Below are 14,429 nucleotides of genomic sequence, written 5' to 3' on the forward strand. Positions count from 1 at the left end.
CTACAAACTCAATTCATGCAAACATATAGAGAAAAAGAATAAATCCAAATTGAGCCATAGTTAACCTGGTTGCTTAAATAAATTAAATATGAAATTAATTCTAAACATATGATATATGTGTCAAATATAAAAGTCTTGATATCAATCTTCAAAATTGAGTAGCGCCAAATATTATTTAGTCCCTGGACAACTTTTCTCGCTTTCTCTTTACCCACTATAGTACTTATGCAAACATATTAATTATCACGTAAAAATTACAGTTTCTATTTTAATTAATTATTGTGGGTAAAGTAACCTTTTCTAATTAAAATAAAATATTGGGAACAAAAAATACATCCATTTTAAGTAAGTGTTTTGAGTTTGAAAAGGTTTTGAGATATTTAAGTATCTCAAAATTCAAATTAAAATTATGTCACGAAATTATAAATTCACTCATAAACAAGAAATAACTAAGCAAAATAAAGAAAAAAGCCTTTTTTTGAATATACACTAAAAAGTAAAAAATAAAGCCAAAATTTTTGGGTCTTAGTTAAGCTGGTGGGTAATGGTATTGATAAAATTAGAATAGATTAGAAAAAATGTAATAAAACCGCGTAGCTCAATAATAGGTAAATAAATAAACATAATTTTCTAATGAATGTTATTACATTTTAAAGTAATATTCGTAATGCCTCGTTACCAAGAGTGTTATACTGATCACACTGTTTACACTATCAATTCTGACAATTACACTGACTGAGGCACAATAACCAAGTAAACTCGGCTTATCTTCAGTTTTTAAAGATGATAACTTGAATGAATATCATTCCAAAAATCCCAGCTTACTTAAGATTGTTATAGTAATTGGACCGCTATTCGATATTTTTTAATTTGTTTCAAACAACTTTTGAAGCGTTTATCCAACAGTTATCTAAGACTCAAGTTGTGACATTTTTTCTTTTTAGTGCATAATTAAGTGAAATAATATCTTATACATGTATTAATATATTAGCAAATTATGAAAAAATGTTGTATTAAAACCGCATCCACAAGTTTAAACTATATAAACATTATAGCATGAAGGGAAAGGTTTGAGGAACGTTGCTTATTATAAAATCGCCCTACTTAGTTTGTGTAATAAATAATCAGAGCCAAGAAGATTCCTTGGATGGGTAGTTAAAGATTTGTCTTAAAATCAAAATAAATGTTATGGAATACATTGATTACGACCTTGATATAATCTTCTTAAAAGGATTTCACAATGTTTACCAAACACATTGAGAAGAGTTACTGGTCTGTAGTTTGGAGCTAGCTTGTAGTTAGTATTAATCTCGGTAATAATTATTAGTCCTCCCATTCAGTAGTAAAATAATGTTTTTTCAAGCAATAATTGTATATTTTTCTTATTTCATTATAAACAAAGGTGTGCAATCAATCAAGAATTTTATTATTAATATAGCTTCTGCCTGATGTCAAGTCAGTAGATTGATTGGAAGATGGTTAAATACTATTTATAAAATCCCATTGAGATAAAAAATTGAATGAAGTATTTCAAAAACTAGTGCCAATTGAATAACTTCCCTAAAACTTGCTATCTTACGCAGAATTGAAATGTTCATACTATTAATCAGCAGTGCTAATTTTAGTTTCAACAAATATTCAAATATAGTTGACTTCACTTACCCTTCCTTCGGGATTTTTATCAGGATGATATTTTTGAGCTAATTTATAATATGCTTTCCTGACTGTTGCTTCATCATGATTATGCTCATTCAATCCCAAACTTTTGTAAGCATCTTGTATTGTCATTAATGGAGGTTTTTTCTCTACTTCAGATCTCCAGGCTTCCAAAACATCTTTCAATAATTGAACCTATAGAAAAGTATTGGAGCACAATTTCTTATATTTAAAAAATAATCGAATATTTATAAACTTACTGAATCAGGTATAGACCAATCAGGGAACCTATGAGTATCGCACAAATGTCGTAAATAAAAGATGTTACAGAATAATTCATGTTCGAGTTGGGGATACCTTACGGCAGGTATCGGAATGTAATGATATCTAACCATCGTATGACTACGCAATCGAGGTGTGAAATCTGCTATATGTGCTGCTACCTTTTCTATCAGCATTCGTCTAAAATAAAATTTAAATGTACGAAATAATATTTAATATCAATTCAAGCATTAGAGTATTTGAAGCACAAATAAATAATCTTATGTTTTCATAAGAGCAAATTATTTCTAGTTGGCCTATACAAGCTATGACACTGCTAACTATACAATATTAATAACTTAGATAAGTTTGGCAATTGTATAGTCTAAACGTTTCCATTTACCTGTTGTGATTATTGTTGAAATGTGAAAAACCAGATTAAACAAAATACAAAGTACTGTTAAATGGCAAAATGAGATTAGTCTTTCAACAAATTAAGTCAGAAGTTTTTTTCTAAACTACCTATAAATTACTTACTTTCCGCTTGCGACATTCGGTACAAGCTAATTATCGTATATATTGGTCAGTGGTCAGCCCAAAATAATAATAGATAGAAATATCGAAACATCATTTCGGAAGATGTTGGACACAAATTAAATTCATTAACTCTAATGTTAATACTCCAGTACATTTGTGCATGTTCTTACTTAAATATCTTTTTGTTTTTCACAACTATTTAACAAGTTATCTACGTTTACTTTCAAGAAAACATTTTGGCATATTTGTTAGTTTCATATTGGTTTTCAATTTGGTAGATAATACTGTACTTTGAGAAATGCTTTATCCACAAGGTATTGATGCAAAAACTCTCTCTGTATATAACTTAGCACCTTTTTGTATAGAACAAAATGTTAATGCCTCGGAGAAAATTGGAATAACCAAAAGGATTTTATAAAGTGATTCGATGGGTTAGCATCTTTGTTCTTCATTTGTTATATAAATCTATAGAGCTGAAGAAGTTATCTTAGATGAAAAAGCATATCAATCTTATGTATACAGTGAAAATATGTTGCAAGATATGGTGATATCAATTAAAATCGACAAATTATCCATAATCTACGATTCTTGTCATGAAATTGTTATTTCATAATTTATTAAGCTGAAAAAATAATTTAATTAAAAAAATAAAGAAAAATTTATAATCAAATTAAACTGTGTGGAAAAAATAATTTTTTGTGAGCAGATTGTTAGAACTTTAAAGCAACAGTAACTATTCTTTCATCTCTCATAGACTTTTCAAATATGTATACGATATTTTGGTTTATGGTACTCTAACTGAGTGTACTTGTATCCATTGATTATTCCAGAGCATTTGATGATTTAAATCACAAAATATTAATAACAATTCGTTTTTTTTTTGAATTTAGCAATTCTTTAATGTTACCCTTCAGGTAGATCTCAACAAATCATGTTAGATGATGTCATGTATAATAAATTAACGATACAACAAGGTGTCCCTCAAGGGAGCATTTTAGGTCGCCCTTATATACATTATACACTTCCAACTTTCATACTTACCTTACACTTTGTAAATACCACATGTATGCTGACGACACTCAGATTTATTATTCATTCAAACATTCTAATAAACAGGAGCTTCAGACAAAATAAATCAAGACCTTTCTGAAATTACTTTCATCTCTAAAAAAAATTATAAAAAATCTAGTGTATTGATTTTTGGCCATGAAGCAAAACAGCAGAGGTACTCAATCTGATGCAATGGCGGCTTGAGAATAATATACTCGTACTTACTATTAGTGAATAAAATAAATATTTGGGTTTGATAATTGACACCAAATTACGATTAAAAAAACTGAAAAACTAAGTAAAGCTTATGCTTCACAAAGATTTATCTATCAACAAAGAATTCAGAACTCTTGTTTAATACAAATCTACGGCATCAATAGAAGAAAGCTGTACACTCTGAATTTTTACTACAAAATTTTAAGAAACAAATTACCAGAATATTTGTACACAAGAGTTACTTATAAAACAGACATCCATAACTTAAATTTGAGACGGGGAAATCTAATAAATACCTACACATCATAAAGAAATACGTCAATGTTCAAATCAATGTTCCTTTTCATATCAAGTGTCCATTTTTAGTAAATATTTGGATATTATCAATTATATGTAATCTTGCAATGCATTTAAAAATACATATAAATAACTGATTTTTGAGCAACAGTGAAGGGAAAAAATTGTAGTGCTTTATGAATTTTGTATGTTTTAATAGTAGTTTTGTATGAATAATTTAAGGTGGTTAATGTAGAAGAATTGGTCAATCGACCAAACACAAACCTTTTATTTACCTTTCTATGTAAAATAAGAGCCAAAAGGCTCTATATGCAAATATAAAAAGAAACAAAATGATACAAACTATTCCAGAATTGATGTTGACACATACGGAATAAAAAACGTCATCACAAAGCAGAATAACTAATTTGATACCTCTAGATACAATACAAAAAGGAATACCTAAGTAGAAATAGCAGGTAGAATCGGGCCTTAAGAACCGACTAATAGAAAATAGAGAAAAAAGACAATGTGGCCGAATACATCGCTATAAATGGATTGATTTAAACTTTTTTTTTTCAAATTTTTCGATAATGTACAGATTATATCTCAATGAAAATACATATATGAAATCCTGGCAATTACTTTGTTTAAAATAACTTAGCAAATGGTTTTGTTATAAGAGTTATCAGTTTCGTTTAAATAAGAAATAGTAAAGATGAATAACTTTATTTAGATAAAACTCGATCACAACACGAACTAATTCGACTATTTCAAAATTTGCGGACCCAGCTTTCTTACATTGAACATGTTAAGAAATGTTAACCATACACCAACACTAAACATATTAAAGAACATAAAAAGCATTCCTATAAACTGATTCCTACTCAGATCGCATAAAATGATTTTGATACAACTTATTTGTATTAGTGAATGATAGATTTTCATTTAACCTTAGCTTACCAGTGGTTACATTCAAAATTACAGGTACGGGGTCAATAGCAAATCTTCTCTAGAAGAGGAAACATACGCAATACCCTTTAAAGGTTGATGTTTAGCAGGAAAACCATATAATTGTTCTCTTATTCATTGAGGGCAATTTGATTGATGATAATTATTTAGCACTACTTTGAAATTATATTATCCAGAAATAACTTGAGGTCATATTTCTAACCAACTTTTGTCAAAAAGTTTTACTATATTTTAATTTTATTTCTAATGTTGAATAAACCTACCTCATTTCCGAATTCCATATTGCTTCAGGTGTGTCAAATTCTCCAAGGTATATTTGTGCAAATTTCTCGGCATCATAATTTTCTAAATAGTGAATCATTGCTTCAGGAAGGAGCCTTCCTAATATGCTTTTTTGTAAAATTGGCGAAGCTTCCTACAAATATTACTTTAAAATAGAACAACAAAAATAGTATTGGTGGCAATTTAATTATGTTATGTTAAATGTATCAATTATATACAATTTCACATTTTCGGTTGAAAACCTCAAATTTTCTCCATTAGGAAACATAAGTGAAAAAATACAGGAACACGTCAAAATATAGATTCAGTTTTGCTTTTATTGCGTACAACTATACTAGGACAAAAAATAAATGATTTGACAAAGGGAACCAAGTTTATTACAATCTGTTCAGATCTTTGGAAGTAACAGTTGTTTCTTTTAAAAAAATGAATCAGCTCACCACTTTATTTCAATATATACGTGATTAAGTATTTGTTTAACAATTATAAAGCATATTTTTTGGTACATTTGATAGATTTCTGTGAAACATCACTTTAAAATGAATGAATTCAGTACTAGTCATATATAAAGAAAAAAAATAAATATAATCTCACCTCTTCAGATTTAAAAGCTTGTTTCATGTGGGTCAATTTCAAAAACCTAGCTATAGGCAATACGTTGCTACCAGTATACATCATAATGAAATAAAATACTCCAGTTGTATACAGCTTGGACATTTCTGGATTATCCTTCATAACTTCACACAGAAGAGTAGCTACTTTTTCAACTAAGATAGGGTCAAATGTCAATAATAATTGGACGACATTTGGCAATACTGTTTGATCAGACAATAATCTCTTAACTTTTGGCAATGGTCTTATCACAGCACCATCTGCATCTCTACTGGGATAATACTGACACATTCTGAAATTTATGTTAAGAGTTTGAAACAAATATAAAATTTTTCATATATATTTAACTTCTAACTATAATAATACTAATATAAATATTATTAATTTTCTTGGTTACCTACTTGATTAAAAGATTTAAGATATGTGTTGCGAGCTCAGTTTCATTCAGAACCGAACTACCTTTGGCTAAAAGATACCATTTTAATTGAGGTAGTTGAGACATAGGTCGCCAACATGTTATGCCCATTGCCCAGCATCGTGTTTTATGATTTATTTGTCCTTTTTCATACAAATCTTTCATCTAGAAATAAAATACCATTAGTAAACAGATTTTTATTATTGAATAAATATTGAGACACCCTATTTACATTTTAGTTAACTGAGTCATATAGAGACGATTTCGTAACTATAAAATAATATTATCATAAAGTGTTGATAGGACAGTTCCTACATAATTTGCATTAGAAAAATTTTAACGTTGTGTGTTCAATGTGTAGAGATCCTGTTAACACAATAGTTATCATGTTTATCAAATATATTTCATTCCTCTGTATTTATCATTATTATTGTTTTCATTTCAACAAATAACTATTCTTGGTTCTATTATCAAGTGTAATATAAATCTTCATAATAATTTTTATTTTTGTCGATCATTGTGTATTGGTAACCAATCTAACAACTGACACATGATGTAAAATCATTTTATTACCTTTGAACAATTTAATTCTACAATATTCAATTGTTTTAATCAAGTTTTGTTACCAATACCATCCAGTTTGGTTAGGATTCAAGTCAAGGCTTTATTTCTTACTTTTTAATGTCCGTCAAAATAGTGTTTTTTTTTTCAATTTTCTTATTTATATATTTATTAGGCAGGAATAAAATCATTGAAAATCAAGAAAAATGCAATTTGAAAACTTTGATTTTTTAATCAACAAGACACTATTTTTTTATCACACGAGAAAGTGTTTATTTAAAATACTACTAACCCATCAAAATGTAGGTCTTTTAATAGTGATTTAAAATTTAGGAAAAAATTGTTAGATTTAAAAAGCACATTGCTTGCTAGGAATAATAATAATAACTCTAAAATCGTAAATATATATGATCTGAATGGTTTCCTCTATGAACCCAATTTGCAGAGTACAGGAGTGAGTTTTCAAAAAAATTGAAGATCAAATTCAGGAAATTTCTCCAGTAAAAAGCAACTCACCTCACTAAATGATAATGGACCCTCTCTACCCTTATCACTGTTATAATACCACTCTTTTTCTTCGGCTATTTTCATGTCAGGACCGGCTTCAATAACGTTAGTTTGTGTTGGTATCATAGCTCTTGATGTATGTAAGTGCGCTAACGCCATCAAATCTACTAAAATTTGGATCCCACCTACATCCAGAATATCCTGAACGTTTCTGTGATGTAATATCAAATTTTCTATGAATATTATTAACCTATCTCTTTCCATTCGGTCAATACACTGAAATTTTCAGTTTTGTTAAAATATGAATTTTTGTAAGAATAATGTATTATATATCAATGAAACAGTCAATGCTAAAAAAGGGGGGAAATACGATTTTTTAGAATATTCTACAACACAGAACAGCTCTATAATATTAAGCAGAGCACAAATTAAAAGGAATAAAATAATAACCCCTCCATCAAAACATCCTACTTAACCATAATTATTGAATATATCCATCTCCATCAAACTTGTTCCATGTAATCGCCACCAACACGATTTTTTCTCTCCTAGAATACAAAATATGACAGAAGATTCATATCATTCCCGAAAAAGATCTTCACAGGCGTTCGACCCGATGTCTTCGGAGCAGTTGATAGAAGTCAGTCGGATAGTAATATCATTTCATTATGGTACTTATCACAGGAGCCACCTCTCAATATTTATGCCTGTGTGCAACAATATAGCTGGAGCCATGTATCTTTTCCACTGCTTAAGGAACCCCTCAAACCCACTGCAAGTTCGGGACCTTTCAACGATTGAGTGGTTCCAAGTTGGGTCTTGTTGTCACCAAGTGCATCGCCCCTTTGTCCACTACGTCCAGGTATATAGAGGAGCTTTACTGTCGTTTCGCCAGCCAGCTCATTGTGTACCTTCTAGCTTTCCAGAATCAGTTCTCATTCAGTGGTCATGCTTTAGAATGCCATTAATACCCCGGCATAGTCTAAGCGAATGTGCACATTAAATGGTGTGCATATTGTGCAGTTAGCTGGGTCGAGGTGAGTATGGTCATCAACTAGCTCTGCACAACAGAAACTTTTGGAATCCATCCATGTAGTAATGTCACTGTCTGGAAGATTCATGAAGCTTCCATCCGCCCTGAATTCCCGGTGGACCAATGCTATCTCAACAGTTTTATCCCGTGCATATCATTTAGCTAATACGTCTGCACACTGATGCTTTCACTAGAGGTCCATCGCCTAGGAAGGCATCTAGTGCAGCCGTTAGTGTTAAACTTATCAATCTTGTTGCTAGTTCAATTTTTCTATTGCCTCCATAGTAATCCTATACTCCCACGCCAGAAGCTTAAATTAGTCTGGGTTTAAGGATGACCTCGATTATTCACATCACGATAGAAAGACTGAGTCCCCAGTTACCTCTAATGGTACCTGAGGTGAAGTAGGATGTCCAGAATGGATTCACGGGGGATAATCGAATGATCAGAGTAACCCACGAAAATGTACCAAATTGCCTTTATTTTCTCCAGTACTGATCTTGATCTACTATTAGATTTCATAGTTACTGGGAGTAGGGTGTCACTTCTGCTCTACCCAAGGCCCTCTTAATAGTGATTTATTCTACATTAGAAATATTGGAGCTAATTTATTTTTAAAATAATACACACTATATACATTTTTAAATAATTAGTTAATCTAATAACTGATCAATACAAACCCTCTCTAACATTCCTATGATATATTTAGTATCACTAAATGGTCCTATATCTTCATAATATCTACCATAGACTATGGACATGGCTTGAAGACATAAACATTTCATTTCAATTTTATTAGTTAACAAAAACCTATGATACAAATCATTAAAAAACTCATACCTAAAAATAATTCAAATATTTCAATTCAACATGGCATGATAAACAGTTTTTACTTACGTTCGACGTATGGGAGAATTTTCGTCATTTATTTCTAATAACAGTCTTAAGTAATAATCACCAATTTTAACTTCATCAGCAAGACAAGCATAATTAACTTCAAACTCACGATGATTCCAGGCTACTAGAGTTAGCCCAGCTAACTCCCTATCTGAAGCAAAATTACGCACTTCGGCTTCCAAGGCACTTCTCAATTCTTCTCTAGTCTTTAATGAAAAAATATCACAGTATTTTGGGAAATTGATATAAAAATAAGACTGGAGGAATGTACTCGATGAAAGTAAAGTGTTACATCTTGGGGGAATAATTTCTCGATCATCATTTTTTGATATAGCATCCTTACATAAATAATGATGCAAAAAACTTTATTGAAATGTACTCAGAAAACATTAAGGATGTGTTTTGGCGACTCCATAGCAAAGTAATTCAGAGTAGATTCCTATGCACGTCTAGGTATCGACAAAAAGAGGTTGTCCAACATAACTCACACATATTTGATGGGTTAAAAATTGTGACCTAGGTAGCTATTGCAAAATATTAACCATAGTCAATACAATGTCTGACGTCTTTAAAGCATTTTTCAGGCTTAACATAAGTAGATAAACTGGTAATAACTAACAATATCTGTACTTTTCGGCTTTCGTTTCATCAGAAAAAAATTATTTCTGCAATCATGTCGTATATAAAACAGTAATATTGTGATTATGCATATATTCCACTTTAGGAATCCCGAAATTAAAGTTGCAGTGGTAATGTGAGCAGTTTTGTTTAAAATGTAACTATAAATTTACGTGCATCCATATTAAATTAGATTTTCCAAATGGTAGGTATTCATCAAGTCTCCATATTATATTGGCTTGGTTTTTTTCTCGTTACATTAGCACATGGAAGCGTATGGGAAGTATATCATAGCACAATGTTGTTTTGTTGATGCACATAGAAGCTAATTTAGATTGCTTTAAAGGGCTTTATTCGAAACATTTTTCAACATTTACTGACTACAATACCAATTATGGCACAATTTTATTCTGCCGAAAATTCCAAAATGGCGTTTGCATATTTTGCCTTCACATAATAATTTTGGAAGAATTTTGACAAAAATAAACATAAAATCACTATTATATGGTTGAATTTGTATTATTAATTAAAATTTATTGTACCCATTTAAAGTAGACTTCCGTATTAACCGACATTGTAATTTGAGTTACAAAGAGAACAAAACAGAACGGCAGAATAAGTAATTTTTGCCAATTCTTTTACTTCAACAACGTGAAGTTTACTTGAAGACATCTACTATACCATGAATTCATAGCACCCATCAAATACATATTTAATGTCGATTCGCCATAAGCTGCAAAATTTTCTGCACTTTTACTTATTATTCAAAATTTTCAAGGTTTTTTGTATGACGACACCTAAAAATTTTTACCTTAGCTTTTGAGCTCTACTAAATATGCATCTTAAATCAATTTATTTATTGCAGCTCATTAATTTGCAGGTTTTTTATCTATAAAAGTCCAACCAGTGACTATGATATTGATTTTCAATTCTTGTTTGGTTTCCTTTGTATTGTCTTTATTCTTTATCTAATCCCACTTAAATTTTACTACTATTCTTCTTAGGTATTTCATTTGCATTACATTTATTTTCATCTCAGCGTGCTCAATACTTCCCAAAAATTATGTATCAATTTTTTTACAAAATCGATTGAGTGCCAAAGCTTTAGTCTAATACACGTCTAGTGTGCAATTACTACTTAAAAGGGGAGCAGTTATCAGTTGTAGAATTATCAGTTGTAAAATTATCCGTTAGTCAATGAAAAGATATATTGTTTTTGAATCACATATTTGCAAACAATTCTGATAATCCGTTCAACAAAATCTTCTTTGTTATTGGATTAAAACTATAGAATAAAAATGAGTTATCACAGGGAAGAAATGGTGAAATAAGGTCCTTTCTATTTTTCTGTTGAAATTTTTTAGTAATAAAAAAAATATTTTTTTGTGACAAAAATCATAATTACCTTATGATTCCATATAAGATTAGGAAGAGCATGATCTTTATTAAAATTGTAATAAAAGAGCAACCAATTAGATTCTGCTTTCTTCCTCTCTCGTCTCCTCCTTAATACAATAGGCCTCTCTTTCATTTTCTCCTCTCTTTTCAACTGGATACCTACTGTTGTTCCCCAATGTTGTAATGCTAGATTTGTGTAATGTTCAACCTTTTTTTCCATTAATTTGAGTTGTCTTTCAACGGCATGCCAGTTTGGATTTTTTTTGGTTTTATTGGCATGATCTTGAGCTAATTTCAAGTTATCTCTATTATTCAGCATTTCTTGTTCTATAGCTTCTTTGGGTATTTGATCTTTAGAATCCAAAAATGTTATTAGTCCCGTTGGCTGAAAAATTAATTTTGCATATTAATTATTAATACTAATGATATGATAATATGAAAGTTTAAATGTTTTCTTGTAATAAAAACAACTTCCTTCCATAACTATAATCCTCAGTAGACCTTAATAACATTTCCACTTTAGGGAAAGGGATTGTGGTCGACTCATATGTGAATGTGAATATTACCTATGAATGCCTGAATTTATTAATTAAATAAATTAATCAAAGATAAATTTACCTTTTAAGCTCACTGGTTGTAAGGGAAGGAAATACAAATAATACCAAGAGATATTTTTTATATCTCTTAGTTTTATTTGTAATTTATAATAAATTGAGTGAATAAATTTAATTGCTTTCTCTTTTAGTAAAATTTTTAAGCAATTATAACTCCAAGGTAATTTTATAATCAAATTTATTTATCGAGTTATATGTTTTTAATAAATTACTAAATATTATACCATTATCCTTTTTAGTAGTCCCATAGCTATTGGATTACCAGTAATCCAAAGACCTATTAAATGCCTAGATAATTGTCTATGTGTCAATAATCGCCCATCAGTGCCTTGAGTATAAAGAGCTGCCAAAAGATGTCGAGGTAAGGCACCTTCGGCTAATGCCAAATTCTGCATTTTTTCCGCAACTTCAGATTCACCCTCTTCTATGATAGAACGCATTACTAATCCAGCCCCCTTAACTATTGCCATAGATGGATGCTGAAATAAATTAATTAGTACGAATAGTACATAGTAGTAGTACGTAGTACGTAGAAACGTAGTAACTAGTACGAATAATAATAATAATAATAATGATATAAAAAAGATTAAAGAGTTTGAACTGTTGTACAACCCATTTTAGTACAGGCAAATAAGGTGAAAGTAAATAATAAGTAAAATTTGTGCTCTTAAAAGAAAAATTGTTTATCTCATAAACTAACCACTTTAACCTACAAGTATTATACATTTTTGAAATCAGTTCAAAGAGGAGTATCCAAATTTTACATAAAAAATATGAAAAGTAATTTAAAAAAATAAAGGGGATGCTGCTAGGGGTGAGGGGGTGGCTTTTCCAGTAAGTTTAAATAAGCCATAATGCTTGCCCCTTCAATAAAGGGGATGCTGCTAGGGGTGAGGGGGTGGCTTTTCCAGTAAGTTTAAATAAGCCATAATGCTTGCCCCTTCCAACATAAATTAACGTGTTTTTGGATTTTTTCTAAATACCAGTATTACAAAAGTTATTAAAGGTGGATACTTTTATCTGAAAAGCACTGTATATATATATATATATATATATATATACACATATATATATATATATATATATATATACACATATATATATATATATATATATATATATATATATATATATATATTCGATTTGATGCCCAGATTCCTTCCCAGAACATAAAAGAGCACAGCTACAATTTGCTGGAAATAATGATATGGCAACAGATCAGTAATATACAGGGTGATTCATTAAGAATGTCCAATCTCTGAACTGTAGATTCTAGACCTTAAAATATGATGATTCTGCTTAACATGCCTTATGCAAATATTGCTAGTTTCCGAGATACAGGGTGTTTAAAGTTTGAATTTAAATTTTGATTTTCGCAATAATTTTTTCATGTTTTCACAATTTCCATTTTTGAAAATTGGTAATTTTACGTTTTTTTGCATGAAGAATCATAATTTGCACTCTAATTAAACATTGCTAATAGAGGGCGCTAGTTACACTTGTTTGTGTTAATTAAATGAAAGTAAACTTTTTTGGGCTAAACTTACAACTAAAATAATAAAAAAATATTAAAAAGCGTTAAATTCTACAAAAAAAAGTTACTCTTCTTTGATTTGTGTAATTTGTAATATATTTGTGTAATTGGTTATCGAGTTATTTGCTTCTAAAAAGTTCAATAAATTTTAATTTTTTCATAAAAAAATTTTATTATTCCTTAAATATGTAACAATACCAAATTTGTGAACAAAAATAAAAAACTTCAAAGCAAATACTCAAAATGCCCACCATTTACAATACACTTTATGATCCGCTTTTGTAAAGATGGGACAATGGACATTGTTTGCGAATATTGTGGCGCATTTAGGTTTTCTGGAGAAACGCCAGGAATATGGTGTTTTAATAGGCGAGTGAAATTGAGATTATTAATTCCGCAATATGAGCCATTGCATTCATTTCTTTGTGACGGAGCACCCGAATAAAGAAATTTTCTTGCAAACAATGAAAAATAAAATGGTTGTTTCTAAGTGAGATTCAAGGTACTTATTTATTTGGATGTGCTTACCAGCACACTATTTAAGACTAGAGGTTGGCTTTGTAGTAATCATGATTCGAAACATAAACCAACCAAAGCTGTGCAGCATAAGACATTTTGTGTTGAATAAAATGATGAACAATGTGATTTACGCGACGATACTCAAATGAAAATTTGAAGGTGAGAAAGTTTTCATTCCGACCACCAATTGGCCATTTAAGTTTAAAAGACTTAATGTTCAATTTGTCTTGAATTTGCCATAACCATTTACAAATCACAAGGCCAATATTTAAAAGTTTGTGCTCGGAATCTAGAAAATCAATGTTCTCTCCATGGTCAATTATATACAGCATGTTCAAGGGTCAGAAGATCATCTGCGTTATTTGTTCTTGTGCATGATAATAAAAAAATAAACATCATCTATCACGTGCTTCATTCACTGAACAATGCAACCTATGCACCAAAATACCTAGCCAAAAAGAATCATTAAAA

At 30.0% G+C, this 14,429-nt stretch overlaps 1 protein-coding gene across 1 annotated transcript in view; it reads right to left on the reverse strand.

The window, feature by feature from the left end:
* The window catches only part of LOC130442517 (dnaJ homolog subfamily C member 13), a 57,665-nt gene that overhangs the window by 24,348 nt on the left and 18,888 nt on the right, over positions 1–14,429 (reverse strand). Inside the window, exons 10-19 of the mRNA XM_056776683.1 lie at positions 12,130–12,384; positions 11,299–11,676; positions 9,276–9,481; positions 9,059–9,218; positions 7,355–7,621; positions 6,264–6,442; positions 5,845–6,154; positions 5,232–5,383; positions 1,917–2,118; positions 1,663–1,851 (exon numbers count right to left, since the gene is read on the reverse strand). Coding sequence (XP_056632661.1) covers positions 1,663–1,851; positions 1,917–2,118; positions 5,232–5,383; positions 5,845–6,154; positions 6,264–6,442; positions 7,355–7,621; positions 9,059–9,218; positions 9,276–9,481; positions 11,299–11,676; positions 12,130–12,384 — 2,298 coding nt within the window. The remainder of the gene's footprint in view (positions 1–1,662; positions 1,852–1,916; positions 2,119–5,231; positions 5,384–5,844; positions 6,155–6,263; positions 6,443–7,354; positions 7,622–9,058; positions 9,219–9,275; positions 9,482–11,298; positions 11,677–12,129; positions 12,385–14,429) is intronic.

This window comes from Diorhabda sublineata, chromosome 4, assembly GCF_026230105.1.
Source record: "Diorhabda sublineata isolate icDioSubl1.1 chromosome 4, icDioSubl1.1, whole genome shotgun sequence".
Classification (NCBI taxonomy): Eukaryota; Metazoa; Arthropoda; class Insecta; order Coleoptera; family Chrysomelidae; genus Diorhabda; species Diorhabda sublineata.